This window comes from Helicoverpa zea, chromosome 11, assembly GCF_022581195.2.
Source record: "Helicoverpa zea isolate HzStark_Cry1AcR chromosome 11, ilHelZeax1.1, whole genome shotgun sequence".
In the NCBI taxonomy this organism is placed as follows: domain Eukaryota; kingdom Metazoa; phylum Arthropoda; class Insecta; order Lepidoptera; family Noctuidae; genus Helicoverpa; species Helicoverpa zea.
The window spans coordinates 5,020,620-5,039,765 of record NC_061462.1 but is presented as its reverse complement, the minus strand read 5'-3'; the positions used below and the strand labels follow the sequence as shown (position 1 = coordinate 5,039,765).

At 36.6% G+C, this 19,146-nt stretch overlaps 3 protein-coding genes across 3 annotated transcripts in view; 1 reads left to right on the top strand and 2 right to left on the bottom strand.

The window, feature by feature from the left end:
- LOC124634353 (solute carrier family 46 member 3-like) overlaps positions 1 to 5,908 on the top strand; it is a 29,944-nt gene extending 24,036 nt beyond the window's left edge. Inside the window, exons 4-8 of the mRNA XM_047169902.1 lie at positions 2,139 to 2,240; positions 2,765 to 2,902; positions 3,326 to 3,409; positions 3,729 to 3,885; positions 4,652 to 5,908. Coding sequence (XP_047025858.1) covers positions 2,139 to 2,240; positions 2,765 to 2,902; positions 3,326 to 3,409; positions 3,729 to 3,885; positions 4,652 to 4,883 — 713 coding nt within the window. The 3' untranslated portion in view covers positions 4,884 to 5,908. The remainder of the gene's footprint in view (positions 1 to 2,138; positions 2,241 to 2,764; positions 2,903 to 3,325; positions 3,410 to 3,728; positions 3,886 to 4,651) is intronic.
- Positions 5,909 to 6,108: 200 nt separating this feature from the next.
- Positions 6,109 to 14,173, bottom strand: LOC124634355. Its single transcript, XM_047169903.1, has 5 exons — positions 14,015 to 14,173; positions 9,420 to 9,713; positions 8,755 to 8,966; positions 7,055 to 7,204; positions 6,109 to 6,549 (listed from the first exon to the last, which is right to left on the bottom strand). The coding sequence occupies exons 1-5, from the start codon at positions 14,022 to 14,024 to the stop codon at positions 6,463 to 6,465; spliced, it is 753 nt and encodes a 250-aa protein (XP_047025859.1). The 5' UTR covers positions 14,025 to 14,173; the 3' UTR covers positions 6,109 to 6,462.
- Positions 14,174 to 16,876: 2,703 nt separating this feature from the next.
- LOC124634652 lies at positions 16,877 to 19,022 on the bottom strand. Its single transcript, XM_047170314.1, has 5 exons — positions 18,870 to 19,022; positions 18,668 to 18,793; positions 18,513 to 18,587; positions 18,145 to 18,292; positions 16,877 to 17,085 (listed from the first exon to the last, which is right to left on the bottom strand). The coding sequence occupies exons 1-5, from the start codon at positions 19,020 to 19,022 to the stop codon at positions 16,913 to 16,915; spliced, it is 675 nt and encodes a 224-aa protein (XP_047026270.1). The 3' UTR covers positions 16,877 to 16,912.
- Between the last annotated feature and the right edge of the window lie 124 nt (positions 19,023 to 19,146).

The window sequence follows — 19,146 nt, the reverse complement described above, 5'->3', positions numbered from 1 at the left end:
ATTTAACAACATAATTATATCTTTTTTATAAATCAAAAATTAAACATTAAAATCTGTACTCCAATAAAGTCAAATCTACTGAGGAATCTTACAAGATTCCTGTTGATTTTGATGTTCAAATCAAAATCAAAAATTATATCTGCTCAGGAAACAATCCACGTCCATTATATATGCCATCGTTAATTTTAGTATGTTACGACGCAGGCAAAGCACTGAAACAAACGCAATCGTACAATTACTTCCAGCATTGTGACAAAAAAAGGTTTATTTTATATTTGGACAACGAACCCTATTTCGTTTTCGGTAACAATATGGCTGCTGTTTTCGGCCATGATAGCACATTAGCAGCACGGCTGAAACCAATGTGTACTATAGCAGCCATATTCGGGAACAGTCCTTATTTTATTAATTTTAATTTAATTAAAACACGTAAATTATAATGGCGCATTGTCAAATTTGAAATCAGCATAATGATTTTATCGATACAATAATTTTCGCAAGAGCAAGTTATGGGAGAGTAAGACCATATCGGTCCATGCATGTTTTATAGTATGTTATGTTAAGCAACAATGGCAAACGACATAAAGCATAACTTACCGATATATTTTGTTTTCTTGAAGAACACTCACGATTCACGATCACAACACAAACAAAATGGTCACCAGTGTGATAAAAAAGATAACTGGAATCGTTTACGGTGCAAAATAGCACTATAGACATGTTTTGGTTACTTTTATAGTGCACTTTTAGTTACATAAACGTTGCAGACAACACCATTTCAGTACTAAAGAGCGTTTCTTGATACTTTTACATTTCAACTAAAGAGCTGACTTATCACCGTGAGAGCCTTTATGTAGTCTCTATAGAATAAATCCGTGATAATACTAGGGCCTAATTGGGGTTTTGTAAATGTTTACAACACCATTATAGTACTAACATGAACACTAATTAGCACGCTCCAAAACGTTCTCAGGACCTTTATAGTATCAAATTTTGTTTCTTGGGATAACTAATTACGTGTTGATATTTCAAAATTGTCCGCAGAATTGCAACCTTTGTGCGCAAACACATTGTAGCGGCATAGATTTAAAATACATAGGTTCGCGCCCTGCGCTTGGTAGCGGTGAACTCTCGCCGGGTTGCCACTGTCTAGATTTCAAAAATGAATAAAAAAGCCGTAGACAAAACGTGTTTATAAACATTCACTGATAGTTGTTTGTATGGATGCCAACAAGGATTTTTCCTCTTACACGCAATGGTACAAGATAAATAATAAAAAAGTGTACATATCCATGTACGTGCTATACACCGTGACTTTTTAGTCGTCTTACAAAGGTGGTCCACTCAATCTATCCGACATAAAATACCACTAGACACGATTATTAATTTTATCCTCATCCTTCAAGCCTTTTTCCCAAACTATGTTGGGGTCGGCTTCCAGTCTCACCGGATTCAGCTGAGTACCAGTGCTTTACAAGAAGCGACTGCCTATCTGACCTCCTCAACCCAGTTACCCGGGCAACCCGATACCCCTTGGTTAGACTGGTGTCAGAGTTACTAGCTTCTGACTACCCGTAACGACTGCCAACGATGTTCAATGACAGCCGGGACCTACAGTTTAACGTGCCATCCGAAACACAGTTATTGGTGTCTAAGATATACTTAGAAAGTACATACAAACATAGAAAATTTGCATTGCCTGACCTGGAATCCAACCCGCGCCCTCATACTCGAGAGGTTGGTTCTTTGTCCACTAGGCCACCAAGACTTTTTCGATTATTAATTTTATAGCCTTACTTAATTAAGATAATAGGTGCAAAGAAAAATACTGCAAAAAAAATGTTTACGTATCAAATGGTAGAAAGTAGGTACCTTCCCAACGCGCCGCGCTCCATTGATACAAGATTCGGGCAGCGCTTACAACAGGCTGTTCTTATAATCTACGTCATGCATCATAATAATGAATTAATTTTTAATTTTAAATTATTAAATCTCATAAATATATATATTTTTTTATGTGAACGTTTACTAGTCATTGGATACATGAAGTGGGCTGCCGTTGTAAGACGACTAAAAAGTCACGGTGTATATTCAAACGCCTATTAGGTACTCACAAAACATTTGTTTTCTTATTCCAGGTGAAATGTCTGTTCTGTACCTCTTCACGAGATACCGCTTCAATTGGAACGAAGTGGACTACAGCATGTTCTCTACTTACGCCATGTGTACTTCATTAGTAGGTAATTATGTTTTCATTTGAATCATTAAAGAGAATAAACAAAACACTGTAACATTCGATTATTCTGTCTAAGGAAATTTCCAGTTCATTCAATGTATTTTTCTATACAAAGAACGCTATTATTCTTAATAGGATGTTTTTCACATCAGTTACCCTTGTAGGTAAGCAATAGGTTAGTATCTTATTGATACTTGTTTAATGTCGTAGGAAAGGTATATTTCATATTGTTAAATGCTACTGTGTCTACCTCCACTAACTTACTTTCTCCGAGTGTGTCCTAGTCGATGCCATTGAAAACATTGTAAACTTCCTTGTGTGTTGGTGTGTTAGAAACTACAAAATCTATATATGTAAGTTTCTAAAGTTGCCCCATGAAGGGTTCTGTTAGCTACCGTCATAGGTGATTTATTTTAGACAAAATGGCATTTTAGTGTCTCGTGGGGCTTTAAGCTTCGTCGAGCTTTTCCTTACTTTCCCTAAACTGTAATGAGAATAATTCTAATGTAAAATGTTCTTCATTTTCAGGTACTTTATTTTCGGTGGGTGTATTTAGTCATTTACTGAAGTTTGATGACGCTATAATAGGAGTAATATCGTGTACCAGTAAAATTCTGGCCGGAATCATGTACGCCTTTGCTACTAAAACGTGGCATATTTATATAGGTATGTATTGTTTTGAATATTTTTGGAAAAGTTGAAGGACATATTTAAAAAAAAATTGTCTTGCACATAATAATTGCATATTTTCTAAAGTTTTCTTTTTTAATTAGGTACTTAAAGAAATAATAACCGTTAATGATGAATGCACATCTGTCGGAATCGAACTCGCTGAACGTAGAAAGGAGACATATTGTATTCATAATATATATATCTCTTTTTATTCTAACTCTCCCATAACGGGCCAGCTGGAAGAGATATCTCATTAAATAAGCTGTGTATTTGTACTATCTGGTTCTATTTTTCTTCTTGTCTGTATTCTGTGTGTATAATAAATGTATACAGCGTATATAACGTGTAAATAAACTGTTAAATAAATATATGTTTGACACTTGAATAAACACTTAAATATTTTCATTAAATTTTCAGCTCCATTAATTGAAGTATTCAATGGAACATCGTTCATAGCCATGAGGTCAATGGTCTCCAAATTAGTGGACAAACATGAATTGGGTAAGAATTATTGATTGCAACGCCATCTAGTTCGTTTTTATTAAATTATTCTATTATGAACAACGTTGAAAGCGCATGAGACGTTTTTATACTGATGGTAAATAAAATTATTTCATCGACGTTTGACAATCATCTTTATCTAGGAATATCGGGTTGACGGGGTATCTGTTTTGAGGTGGAAAATGAACATGGGGGCGTTGTTATATACTGGTACTCGTCTGCGTTCAATTAGAGAGTAAACCGATCCCAATAAGTTAGGAATAGTCCAGGCAGATGATCATTACAATACATAGCATATTAATATTTTTGTTAATTCCAGGCAAAGTAAATTCTTTCTTCGGCGTGGCTGAAGCGATGATGCCGCTTATCTACGCACCTATGTACACTACTGTATATACAGCGACAATCAAGACCTTCCCTGGGGCATTCTTCCTCCTAGGCGGAGCTCTTACTATGCCAGCCGTGGTTATCTTCTTGTAAGTTTTTATCGTCTATATTATCACCTATACTACGCGCGGCGAATGATGATCCCTATGACGTTTCAACTGACAGTTGTAATAGTAAATACTATTAGGCAAAGGTCATGTCATTCAGCCAGGTGAATTTCATTGCATTCATTGTATTCAACGGCCTTATTATATCTTATTTTACTATACATTCGTTTTTATTAAAATATTAAAATCGAGATGTACAATTCGACAATATTATTGACCAACCGTTAATAATAAACGTCACGGGTAGCTGCAGTTCAGACTCAGATTTTGAAGATCCGCTTGACCCTGTATCAGATTCAGATTGATTAAATAAATAAAATACAAACTAAAAGAAATGAAATTTGTAATTTTTTTCCAACAAGTTATCGATATTTTGTTTATCGATGTGTCCCTTTTTTTCGATAACAGCTTGACGACGTAACTTTTGCAGCACGTACCATGTACATTTGCATTGCGTTTTTTTTTCATTATTTCCGAATATTACGTAATAATTTCTTAATATTCATTTTTATAATTTACAAATATACACAATTATGATTTTTTCAAATTTTTAATGGGCTTGTAAAGGATCTGTTGTAACAGGACGTCACTACAATGTTAAGCGGTAACGAACTGTCATAGGGATCATGATTCGCCGCGCGTAGTATAGTATGGTTACTTGCCAACAAATTAGTAACCGGACTCCTTGCTGTTGAAAACTCATAGAGGCAGTTCTTTGAAAGGTCTGAAAACTATTTTATCATTTCAGATGGCTGTACTTAGCTAACAAGAAGCAGATCCAAGCCAATTTGGACAAAGAAGCTGAATTAGGAGCCAATGCAGAGAAGACCGGCTTGGAAAATAAAGCTTATGAGACTGACGAAGTAGATAAAAAAACAAATGCCAATACTACGGATGAAAAAAATGACGTCATTGTCCAATCACAAATAGAAATGGGATTTATAGAAAGTATGGTAAATAATAGTAAGGTACAACTTTAGTTTGTAAGGCACATGCCTAGACTGTTAATATTTTAATGGGAATATACATATGATTTTATTTATGGATATGAATTTACAAAAATTAATGAACATTGTCATGATGTAGATGTGTGGTAGATGTTGTATGAAGCAGATAGTTTTCGAAACTAATCCAAGATTTGCTTTTGATGTCAGAAACTGCAATATTTTGTATCTGAGATCGTAGGCACAAGTTGCTATTTACTTGTTCCAAACAATTACTTTTACTGGCAATCATCTATCTATTTATTTTGGATCTTTCTTCTTTTCTGTATTTTGTCAATATAATAGAATGTAATATTCACTTTTGTATTTGGATGGAAGAGCTTTTTTCTGTTTCCGTTTCTAAGTCTTGTACAAAAATTTTCTTTTAACTGAATCTGAACATTGTCGAAGTGCAATCGATCGATGTAATTCTTGGCGTCAGCAAGATCCTTGAGATGAATTATATATTCATGAAGTATATGAATCGGATTTAGTCTCGAATACTGACCGCTTAATGCATTCTCTACCTTATTAGTTTATCGATGAAACACTTGTACCTTATCCGCAAATAATGATTAACTACAACTACTACTTAGAATCAGGTAGTTATACCCGTAGACTCCGGCCTATCGCCGTACTAAATTAATGTTTTTGGAAATATGAAACTAAAATTACTAATAACAATTTTAAATAACCAAGCCAATCTAGAATGAAAGGGGAATTAGAAAGAAAGAAATTCTTCAAAGCAGTCACCTTTGAAGAATTTCTAGCTCTTGATGTGCCTCTTGACTTTCTCTTGATGAGAGAATTTTCTTAGAAATGTTTTTGACAAACTCTAATAAAAATCCTACATCAAAGTTTTTTTTTTTGTACAAAAATAAAATCGCAAGACCAAGTTTTGTGTACCCAATGAAGTGATATAGTTGATAATAATGTATTAGCCATAAGATAGTGTACGTAGACGTTATTTTAGTTATGTGTGAGTACTTATTAATTAATGAAAATAAAGAAATGTTTTTAATTTTACGTGTTTTTTTTTGATAACTTATGGGAAGACGTGTTTTTTATATTTTCAGAGAACGATTTACTATCGGCGATAATTATTTGTTAGATTAGTCATATCAAGTCATATTAAGCAAAAATAAGCTGGTAGTTTCTCATCTCAAAAAGTTACCACGTATTTTCGTAAACATGAGGTCATCGAAGAGTACTAAAACAAAGATTTACTCCATTAAAATGTATTTCGAATATATTTAAGAAAAGAGTAAATGCTAATTACAAAGACATAAAAATTTTACAATAATAATATTGATTTTCAAAACAGTACAATATTTAAACGTATAAAAATATAACAAAACGGAGACTCCTAACCATAGACATTCTAACATCCATAAGCATTTATAAAAAAAACATTAATTATGTTTCTAGAGAAACTTCAGACCATTTTATTGTCTTCAGAAAAAACAGTCAATCTTTGTTTGCACATTGTAATGTTATGTTATATGTAATACAAACATGTATGATAATTATAAAATTCTCATATAAAACTGAAGACATTGTTACCAGTAGATAATATTTATACTGAACATAAGATTTCATAATATTTGTGCGGGACTTCTTTTCCAGCGAACGATATATACAGCACTTTGTGACTCGGGTGCACCTGAAATAAAAAAAAAACCATGTTTAAAAAAATGCTCGTAGTTAAATTATTACAAAATGTAATGAAAACTGCGTGATTACCATTGAAAAGTCGAAATCATTCATATTTTCATAGTGGTTCTTTAACTTTAGGTCAAATAACAAATCGAATTTTCAAATAAAAAAAAATACAGGTACCTATTAAAGACAGGCACACACATATGTGTGTCCCTACCAACCTATTTATATAGTACGTTTACGTACTTTCAGATTGGCTATCAGAGTAGTTTCCAACTTATCGATAAGTCGGACAAGTTACCTTCAAGTGGAAAATGCTCACGTTATGAAATTAGCCTTGAAGCAAAACAATCACACTGAATTCAGATAACCACAAATAAACAAACAATAATATCCTAAATATAAAGATTTCTGCCAAATAACTTGCTTCTTTGCTGTAGCCAACTTCGGTCAAACACAGCTACACTACGGAATTCATAGGTATATTTAAAGTTTTGTTGGTGTATTACCTTTCCAGGGGTCAATGACCCTTGTTCCTTGGCTCGGCCGACGTACAGAGGTTCCCCAGAGCTGGTGTTGCCAGCTACGATCGCGTTTTGAGGTATGTTACCGTCGTGGCAATCCATCCACCGAACCCTGTCGGGAGCAGCGCACATTACCTGAAAATACAGATTTAAATAAAGAATTATTTTTTCTTCAATACAGGAAACTGTAATCCAATTTGAATTTTGGAATAGTTGATTATATGATGATCCCGTTAAGGTCTCCCTATAACAGTGTAGTATACGCATTCTCTGTGAAGGTTGAAAGTATGGTTTAACATAGAAGTAGGTACCCATAGGTACTTTATTTGATTTACGCTTCGCACGTGAATTTAAACAATTCTGAGAATAGAAAATAAACACAGTCTACTCATACGTTAACGCTGTCACAAACGGTTAATTGCAACATATTTAATTAGTCATTTTTAATGAGTCATGTACCTAACTATCACCGCATCATCTACATACTCGTATGATCATAACTCATAAGTACCTACGTCGCATTGAAATAACGATAATTTTAACTGTATACTTAATTAGTCAAAGGATATTTACACAGGAACAATTTGCTCTCTACCTACGCTGATAAATTATAAACGAACACAATTGATTGCAAACAAAAAATAAATTAAAATGCTTCTTCCCTTACTTCCTAATCTACACTCTCTATGGTTTACTAATTAGGTATTCAGTATTAACTTTTCCTGCAATTGGTACTGAGTTCAAAGTTTAACAGTAAATCAAATATTGCTAATGCTCGCACAATAGACACGTGTCTTTTGTGCACACGGCAAATATTAAACACGAAAATAGGTAGGTACGTAAGACGGAGACTTACATAATGTATAGTAAGTAATTAACTTTAGAACGATTGAATGACAAACGAAACTTCTTAATTCCGTGTAAGTCTTGAGCAAAAATCTTATTCTGAGAACACCAACGCGAATAATAGCACACAGTTGGCATAATCAAGGTCACACATCCAGTCCCGACCAGATTACAGACGTTCATTTTGTTCAGTTTTCATATTTGTTGTCTTTGCAAATTGTTTTTGAGTCTATATTCAGATGAGATACATCGTTAAGGTATATTAGCTAGGTACTTACTGATGTCAAATATGTTTATTTATATTAGAACTTTTACGTGTCAATTACATAAAACAGCACCCCAAAAACGTCCCCTTCACCACTTCCCAGTGTTATGACTGACAAGAAAATTACAAGTCTACAAGGAGTGTACCTATTGCTTGGGTATTAATTTTGTAAGTTACTTTATTATATTTTTTGTTCCAATGTCAACAGTTTTGTTAATAAGCCTTAACATATTAAACGTTTTAGAGTGTTCAAACGTTATTCTCGTTATCTACAAACGAGTGTTGCATTATAAAAATCCAATTAGTTGAATGGTTGTTATGACAGAAACGTTATCTAGTTGCGACAGATTACTGTTTATAGCACACTGTTATGTTTATCTCTCTTCTTCCGAATATTATTTAATACAGCTTTTTGGAACCTTTTATTAAGTCAGTTAAAAAACTGAGAGGCACTAAGCTGCGCTTCACACCGTCTTTTACGGGTTTCTTATCTTGTTTATTCGTATACCTACTACCTATACAGATTATATTTCTTAAACTAATCAAAATAAAATTGAAACTCAGAAGTACGCACCTCGATACTTCTGACTGCGTTTTCATTCCCTCCCCAGGCAACGTAAGCGGAGTTGTGTTTTATGGCCAATTTGCCGGGAATGAGATCTCCCTCAAATCTAGCCCTGATGACCCACAGTGGGCTTCCATCGTGACCTTCATATCCTCCTACGACTGCTCGGTTACTCAAGCCGTGGGCATCGCTCGGTGTTGTTGGTATCCATTCAATAGGAGCTGGAAAAAGAGAAGGTCTATCATTAATCTACCAGTCCTATTGGATGGTTTTTCTGAAACAAACGTATCTAGTATTTTCTGTATAGATTACAGTACTAATATTGTTTTATAATGTGAAAAACTATTATAGATTTATAGAGATATGTAGAGAATTGCTGCAATAAGTTGTTTAATTTTCAAAACGAATTGAAAGCATTCGGAGCTGCCTGAAAAACCGGACACTGGGTGTTTTAGCGAATACACGTTCTTGAAATTTAGCCAGTTATCAAAGAAACGTATGCTAAAAATAAATTGTTTCCTATCTTATCTAATGGTTTTATAATACTTATGTAGGTAGCTGGAAACTGTTACGTGAATATTTTGAGTACGTAAAACTCAACTGTTATGTAGAACTGATTGTCAAAAGCTTGAGGCTATATGTAGGACCTGAGGAGAGGATAAAAAAATACTTACATCCATAACCCTGAGGGAATCCAGGGTTGGGACCATATCCAAAGCCTGGACCCTGAGGGGCCGAAGGTGCAATCTGTGACACATTAGGGTACGACATTGCTGACGGCGGCTGTCCAGGTTGACCAGGCTGGCCTTGCTGGTACGGGTAACCGAAACTCGGTTGATATTGTGGCGCATACTGCTGGAAACCGGGTTGGCCCGGAGGTGGGGCGCCGGCATTTACAGGGTTATAAATTTGAGGATATATTTGTTGACCCTGAGGTGGCGGGTACTGCTGAGGGTTACCGTACGGATCTGAAAAAAGAGAACAATTTCTGTTTCAAAATTGGTGTCTCATTTGACGACTGTCGTAGAACATGTGGAGATTTATCAGTACAGTACGGTACACTAGATACTCTACTAGATTTTTATATATACATTGATGATCTCAGAGTTCCAAATATAAAATTACGCCGAAAGTATTTGGATGCCGGCACGTGAATTTTTGTGGGTGTACTGTTTTGCAATATCAATAATTATAAATACTTCGTTGGTTTTTTTTTTTATTTCTATTTCTTTGAAATCAAACACAGTACTATAGTTTACACGTGTCTATGTAGATATTTTTGCCTCGGAGACGTGCACTAATAACTACTGATTATTACTGATGATTCTTAGAGCTAAGTTTCAGTGACCTTCAGAAAAAATAATCATGATTAACTCGAGGTGCCTAGGTATCACTCGTTTTCCTCTTGGAATCTTGACGCCAATGAACTAGTCTAATATTTGTTTACAGATCAGTATTATTTCTGAGAGACACACATCCTCACAAAGGACAATGCCAGGGTGTGGGCTCAAAGTTTGCCCAGCAGTGGGAGTAGTTTCAGCTGGTTCCATAGTGCACTCTGAACACGAAATCCAAATATTTTTGAAATCGGTCCCAGAGGTCCCGAGAAAAACCGGTTCAAATGGTCTCCATAGATAGTCACTTAACAAAGCCTGAGCCATTTGCCCAGTAGTGAAAGTGGTGGAAATTCGTTCTTTACTGCACTGTTAACACGAAATCCAAATATTTTTGAAATCGGTCCCAGAGGTCCCGAGAAAAACCGGTTCAAATGTTAAACTTGATCAGTCACTTTATAAAGTCCAAGCCATTTGCCCAGTAGTGGGAATGGTTAGAATAGGTTCTTTACTTCACTCTTAAGACGGAATCCAAATATTTTTGAAATCGGTCCCAGAGGTCCCGAGAAAAACCGGTTCAAATGTTAAACTTGAACAGTCACTTTATAAAGCCCAAGCCATTTGCCCAGTAGTGGGAATGGTTAGAATAGGTTCTTTACTTCGCTCTTAAGACGGAATCCAAATATTTTTGAAATCGGTCCCAGAGGTCCCGAGAAAACCCGGTTCTAATGTCCAACTTGAACAGTCAGTTTATGAAGCCCAAGCCATTTGCCCAGTAGTGGAAATTGTTAAAATAGGTTCCATAGTGCACTCTGAACACGAAATCCAAATATTTTTGAAGTCGGTCCCAGAGGTCCCGAGAAAAACCGGTTCAAATATTCTCCATAGATAGTCACTTAACAAAGCCTGAGCCATTTGCCCAGTAGTGAAAGTGGTCGAAATAGGTTCTTTGCTGCACTGTTAACACGAAATCCAAATATTTTGGAAATCGGTCCCAGAGGTCCCGAGAAAAACCGGTTCTAATGTCCAACTTGAACAGTCAGTTTATGAAGCCCAAGCCATTTGCCCAGTAGTGGGAATGATTAAAATAGGTTTTTTACTTCACTCTTAAGACGGAATCCAAATATTTTTGAAATCGGTCCCAGAGGTCCCGAGAAAAACCGGTTCAAATGTTAAACTTGAACAGTCACTTTATAAAACCCAAGCCATTTGCCCAGTAGTGGGAATGGTTAGAATAGGTTCTTTACTTCACTGTTGTCACGAAATCCAAATATTTTGGAAATCGGTCCCAGAGGTCCCGAGAAAAAACCGGTTCAAATGTTAAACTTGATCAGTCACTTTATAAAGTCCAAGCCATTTGCCCAGTAGTGGGAATGGTTAGAATAAGTTCTTTACTTCACTCTTAAGACGGAATCCAAATATTTTTGAAATCGGTCCCAGAGGTCCCGAGAAAAACCGGTTCAAATGTTAAACTTGAACAGTCACTTTATAAAGCCCAAGCCATTTGCCCAGTAGTGGGAATGGTTAGAATAGGTTCTTTACTTCACTGTTATCACGAAATCCAAATATTTTGGAAATCGGTCCCAGAAGTCCCGAGAAAAACTGGTTCAAATGTTAAACTTGAACAGTCACTTTATAAAGCCCAAGCCATTTGCCCAGTAGTGGGAATGGTTAGAATAGGTTCTTTACTTCACTCTTAAGACGGAATCCAAATATTTTTGAAATCGGTCCCAGAGGTCCCGAGAAAACCCGGTTCTAATGTCCAACTTGAACAGTCAGTTTATGAAGCCCAAGCCATTTGCCCAGTAGTGGGAATGATTAAAATAGGTTTTTTACTTCACTCTTAAGACGGAATCCAAATATTTTTGAAATCGGTCCCAGAGGTCCCGAGAAAAACCAGTTCTAATGTTAGCCAGCCATTGTTAGCAAGCCATTTTAAGCAGCCACAAACCTAACAACCTCTTTTCTTGATAGATAGAGATATATATATCAGATAGATAGTGGTTTCACTGTTAACAGGATAAAAAAAAAAAAAAACCAGAAATAGACGTTTAAAGGTAATTGTTGTTTCTCTTGCTTTTCAGTCTCTATCTACCACAATCAGTCCTAAGTTCGAGTAGCGTCATGCAATTAATATCCTTAATGGCAATGGAAAAATCTTATCAAGACGAATAAAATAAGCTCAAACACGAGGTAGTAAATAGATACCGTTGAGGAGTTCCCTCGTCTCACTGTCGTCTCCATCGTCAGGTCAGGTCTTAACCTCCACAGTTTTGTGGTGTCGGAGACATATACCCGATTGACAAGTTTTTATTCGATATGTGCTTACAATTTCCGAGAGTTCCATAATGTTTTAAGGTTTCTATCACCAGACCCTGGACCCTGGAACTATTTGGAAAGTAAATCCTTTTAAACAATAAAATGATTGTTTAAATCGGTTGGTAAACGACGGAGTTATGCACGTACTTACGTAAAAAGAATACAAACGAACTGAGAAACTCCTCCATTTTTTGAAGTCGGTAAAAAAAAATCTCGTTCAATACCTCGTATTTGTCGATTAATATTATAATGCATTTCAATTAAGGTAATAAAAGTGGAATAGTTAAGAGTTCGTAAGCATATTTTTTCGTAGTATTGAATAAGAGTCAAACCAGTTTTTCTCAGCACTCCTGGGATAGATTTCGAAATATTTCGGTCTGGGACCTATTATAAGCCTATGGAACATAATACACTATGCAGTTACTGTGGGCAACTCTTGAGCCCAACTTCCATACAAAGAATAGCATTGTCCTTTGGCGTTTACAAAAAAAATGTACCTAGGTACATTTCAAGGAAGAGAAAACAATGGACTGAGCCTATGTTGCTATGTACGTTATCGGTCAACGGCTCCACAATTTTTGGGCGCTTTGCATGGCGACTAATTCAATCCCAAACAACTCCCAAGGACGGTCGCGCCAAATTTCTATGGGTTTACGTCATTACGGTATATAAAGCTCATAGTTATCTAGACATAGCCATGCCTGTTATGTATGTACACACCCACGCATTAAATTAGACCCGACTGCCTCTTTTTCGTGGAAGATGTAAAACAAATAAGAACACGTACCTATCAGGTGTTCTGAGATTACATTTTATTTAAATAAAAATATGGCAACATTAGAAGGCCATAAGAGGCTGTTGGAAAAAGGCTAGGCAAATGATGAGACTGCCGTTATTTCATGACCGTTTGTTTAGAAAGCTATGGCATGTCCAAATAAGCGTGACAAAAAAACTGAGAATGGCCAATGCATTAAAAAAGTGACAAGTTATCTATTTTGTTTTAGGGGCGTATTCGGATGTGATAACGATGAGTTAAACACCGCTCAGACAACCCAAACTGACATAAACATAACTTAACTTTTACTTAAAAGTTGTTAAACCTTTGCATTGGTGATTACTATGCATATTCTTCTATCATAATCTTAAAATCCTGATTACCTACAGAAATGTAAAAAAAAAATAGCATAGATATCACTATGAATCCCAAAACTGATGTGTCATTATCTAGTTATTAACAACTGCATGGCAATTAAGAATTCGTTAACTTAATAGGTACCTAGTGACTTGTTTGATACGTAACTACTATCATAATGGGCTATTTATCTTTGATAGTAGGTACCTAAACCGAAGTGATATCAACCAATAATAAATAAACAATAATAAGATCTCAATACAATACTCATAACGGTAAAAATCTTCGAAGTATAAAACTAAGCGTAGTACACTGTTGTAAAATTATGCAACAAGTACCTAGTTACTTTTCCGGATTTCTAAAATCTGATCACATGACAACGTGTTTGTTTGGCATTGTAAACTTATAAACATAACCTAAGTAAACACAACACTAACACTAACTACGCAAATTGAAATAAATATTATAAAAGACAAAAACTTACATCCAGACATGTTGATTTTTAGACTGCAGACAATAAGTTAGCAACGTGAATCAGCTATAGAGCACTTTAGCCGACTGCCGGGTCACGGATGATACGCAACAACAAATGAATGGACTGACGCTCGCGTTGCCGGCTCCGAAATTCAAAATGGCGGAACAGCAGAGAGGCGCCGGGGGGTGTCGGCGGGAGCTAGACACTCACAGATAAAATATTATGCCAGGTACATTCCAAGCAACTTATACGGCCTATACATAATAGGCATTTGGAGGAAAGACCGGTTTGTCTAAAAATGTTTTTGTTGTTGTAAATTTTTTTTTAGGTTTAAGTTAATATGATGTAACCCACGCTATAAGTTACTGAATCATAGGTAGTATGCATGAGTCTATCGTTAGGCACTGATTTGGATGCATTTGATTGGATGTCTTCTAGTGTTTCCCTCTTGACTCACCCTTTGTACTTCGGGTAAAATGACGTCTTTCCGAACAATTTTTTTTGCTCGACTCATAAGACGCATAGTTATGTTAAACTTCTCATATTTCTTAAGATCTGTTTTTAAATGTAGAGAGAATTTCAAATTTGAAAATTCATCCTGCATCAAATGAAGACTCTTTAACATAAAACTAGCCATGGTTTATTTACAGACATACGTTCATCGATAATACACGTATTATAGACGTGTGTATTCAGTGTCGAGACATTAAGAAGGTGGGAATCCTGAGTACTGGGAACACAGGCAAATAGCTCACAACGGGCTTACTAAATTTGATATCAGCGCCATCTAGTATTACCGAGTTGAATTACCTACCCAAACTTGTTGACTACCATGTGATGGTAATCTAGTCGTCATCAGAAAGACTGAATTACTAAATAAATAGTTCAGACTTTGAGATACAGAGGTCTCTTTTTGATTATAAAATTATGGCATAAACAAGGTAGCACAGCGGATAGCATATTAGGAACTTAACTGCCAGATAAAATAAAATCACTTAATTTGTCAATAAATATGTTAGTAAATGCCTTTAGTATGGGACGCAACCTGTGTCGATAGGTACTCTTGTGCCACCTTGCAAGTTCTGCGTGCTGTGCTGCTGCTGCCGCTGCGGCTGCGGAGTACCTCAAGCGGCGGAAATATAGTGGCCTTGTCGGAAACTATATTTTCGAACCGTTTGGGGTTGAAACCCTCGGGTCGTGGGGTCCGAAAGCCCACATTCTATTTAAAGATCTCTCTAGGCGGCTGGTTGACGCTTTTCGTGACCATAAGGCTGGCTATTACCTCGGACAAAGAATCAGCATGGCGATCCAACGAGGTAATGCTACCAGCCTCTTGGGCACGCACCCAGTAGACAGCGATGGGGACGAATTTTTTGACGCGTTTTAGTTAAACTTAGGTAGTAGTTTTTAGACTGGTGTCAGACTTATTGGCTACTGACTACCCGTCATCATCATTCATCATCAGCCTGTCGCAGTCCACTGCTGGACATAGGCCTCTCCAAGTGCACGCCACTGAGATCGATTTTCGGCTTCTCGCATCCAGCTCCTGCCAGCCGTCTTGCGCAAGTCATCACTCCACCGTGTCTGAGGACGTCCTACACTACGTTTGCCGAGGCGTGGTCTCCACTCTAGAACTCGTTTACCCCAACGGTTATCGGTTCTTCGGCTAATATGGCCAGCCCACTGCCACTTGCTGATTCGGTGGGCTATGTCGATGACCTTGGTTCTCTGACGGATTACCTCATTTCTGATGCGATCAATCAGAGAAATGCCGAGCATAGCTCTTTCCATAGCCCGCTGAGTGACTTTAAACTTGTGGACCAGCCGTACCGTCAGTGTCCACATTTCGGCTCCGTAAGTCATGACAGGTAGGACGCACTGATTGAAGACTTTTGCCTTTAGGCACTGTGGGATCGACGATGTTAGGACTCGACGTAGCTTCCCAAATGCAGCCTAACCCAACTGAATTCTCCTATTCACCTCGTCCTCAAAGTTGTTTCTACCTAACTGCAATGACTACCCATAACGAACTTAGAAAAGTTGCATTGGTACGGTAGACTGCACATCAGTGGTAACTATCATGCACCTCAATAGTAATAAGTACGATTTCCCTTTAAAACTATTAACCACTGACCTGAAGTTGACTGTACTTTGCCTGACTTGAAATCGAACCCACATAGTGAGTGTTCAAGTAAAAAAAGGTGCAGTAGTTTCGGAGCATTTAGTACCTAGTAACAGACCAAAAATGTTTCCTGTTATTACACGTAGAAAAATCTATTGAGCGGTTTTCCTTTGATAGCGTTAACAGAAAGAGAAATAAAATGGGCTTTCAAATCTTTCATACCTAATACTTTATTTGTACTGCTTTGTACAAATATGGTAGATTATTATTATTGTCAGGGATTTTAGCAAGTTTTATAATAAAAACATGATAAAAAGACCAATCTCGAGTGCAATGTTGGACAATTCTGCATTTATGTGTAGTCGGAGACTTCATATTTTTGTCTGAGATTTTATATCTCCCTGAGGAAATACCAGACACAGTGTTGCTTGGTACTTTTGCTCGGAAATAAATTTAAATACAAATGAAACTCGCGTGTGTGACTCGGTCTTTGTTTTGGACGACATTAGGTTAATACATGGTTTTTGTAACCCTGGATATTATGTACGTACCTGGTGGATGATAATATTTACTTTTGTTTTTGCTAATAATCATTCTTAGCTCAATGTTTTTTATGCATACCTCTTGCTTAGAATATTACTGACGAAAGAAAGTATACACAATAAAGTTCCTTCTAATTAATATTTATCTTTGAATAAATTAACAGTTCTTTGTGTATCGTGATTTCGTAAATAAAAACAAATACAAGATTTAATTCATACAATATTGGTGCATATTTATTTATTTTAAAAGACGTGATTATAGAAATATTGAATCATCAGCACAGTATAGGATATAGTTCGACCGGCGAAGTTCATGACAGTGGGCACATTAATGGCGAAGACGTTGGTAGTTATTTCTAACTTGCGTGACTCCGCTAGCATTATCATGGTCTTTATTTGACTGTACTTCTGATCATCTGTAAATAAATAATAAGTTACGTATGAAAAAAAAATGATTTAAAATTAAATAATAATGATAATTACGGGAATAAAGAAACATGGTTTTTACTGCTTGTTCGTCGTCGTCTTCACAGCATAAAAACCTCATTACAGTTACCGGCACGGATGTCGGGCCCTGACCTTCACCTGCGCACAAGCGATTTACTGCCTTATTGCCTTATGCGTACGGGTGCGCAAAGCGATCCCCACTCTTCCGCCGAGAGCCCGACATCCGTGCCGGTAACTGTACTTGAATCAAAGTCTCTTCCAAGTTGGGAGGTATTGTCCATACTCATGGCGTTGGGCATGGGTGTTGGCGAGAACAATGTGGAATATCTTTTTACTTCGGAGATGCTGTTGCCCATCTCCGAGCAAAGCGTTTAATATCAGACTCCGTTTTCCGTTTTTGGCTATTGAGAAATAAAATCACTTTGCGGGTTTTAGAAACTTTCACAAAGCAACCCATAGACTAGAAGTTGGTGATTGAGGCGTCGTCCTAATTGGTAGCGATCGCACGATGGCGCGATGCGTTTTTCATCTCACGATCTCACTATCTCACTTGCGAGGTTCAAATAGGACACTCTGATGAAATCTGTATGTTTGAACTCATCGAACGACGAGAACGCATCGTGTCATCGTACAATCGCTGTCAATTAGGACGAACGTCTTAGATGAAAAACGCATCGCGCCATCGCGCGATCGCTGCCAATTAGGACGACGCCTGATACACCCGTGCGTCGGAGAGCACGTAAATGTTGGTCCTGCCCCTGATCCCTCCCCGGTAATGTCGCGATTGCTGTCCTATGGGACTATGAGAGTGAAGTAAAGGAATAGTGAGTGCACTTGTGTCTGCACAAATGCTCGTGCACTATAATATTCCCTGCGCAGCTGGCTGATCTTCTTATTTAAGAACAGCCGCCGTGGCTAAAATCGGCCTTGGACGCCATTATTATTTGATGTATTAGGTAATGACGATGTTCGTTTGCCCCCTTACACTCCATAGACTATTTCCCTTATTAATATCATTAACATCTTACCTCCTTCATGTAACTGTAATACATGCAACAACAATGATAAAGTTTTCTTTCTTTCGCTCATAAACATTTCGCACATGATTGCCAAAAACATAGGTCGGCTGTTCAAACTAAAGTACATGAATAAATCACTGGCATATACTTCTGAATACTGAAAAGAATGAAAATAATTTAAATAACGTTAAAAGATTACACTGAACAAAAAAGCTGTATTTGTTATTGATTTCTGTATCTACTCATTTATGGAGAAGAATGATAGCTGATACTTTAAAACATTAAATATGTAAGGAACTTATTCAAACAACACAACTGTTTTTTATTTTTCTGAAATCGTCGAACATTTTTAAGATTCTTTTGAGCTTTTTCATTACCTTCACAGATGGCGATAACGATCGGCATATTGTTAACAAAGTACACAGTAACCACAAATTGTACATCACAAAAATCTGAAACACCAATAGTCATAAAGACTAAGTTAAATGATGATATTAAATCAAGAATACGCATAGTTTAATGAACTCATTACTTGACCACAGTATATTTTATTGAATAGATCTATACAATCCGCTACTTTGTCATATATCTGCATCAATTCAAACCAACTGTAGCGGATAATGTGATCCTTTAACATTTTAGGCTCCTTGCAGATACCCTGTAGCAAAGAATTGCCTTTTTAAAGAATCACGAAAATGTAATTAAAACATTTAGGTTAATGGTACCTACATTACCTTAACTATAGAATCCCATATTGTATCCTGAAACACCATCTTTTTTTGATTGGAGATCCTTTTGATAGTGGTGTTCTCCAAAATATTATTCAACCACAGAAGTTTCAAATAAATATTAATAACGAAAAAGTACAGAATTGCTCCTTGCAACATAAGTACGAAAAAATTCAAGTAAGCTGCAATGTTTTGCACTCGAAATCTTGTTAACAAAATGCAAGAGATGAGTTGGCCTGTTGGTAGGATGACGAGAAATATACAAATGATTCGTCGTCGTCCA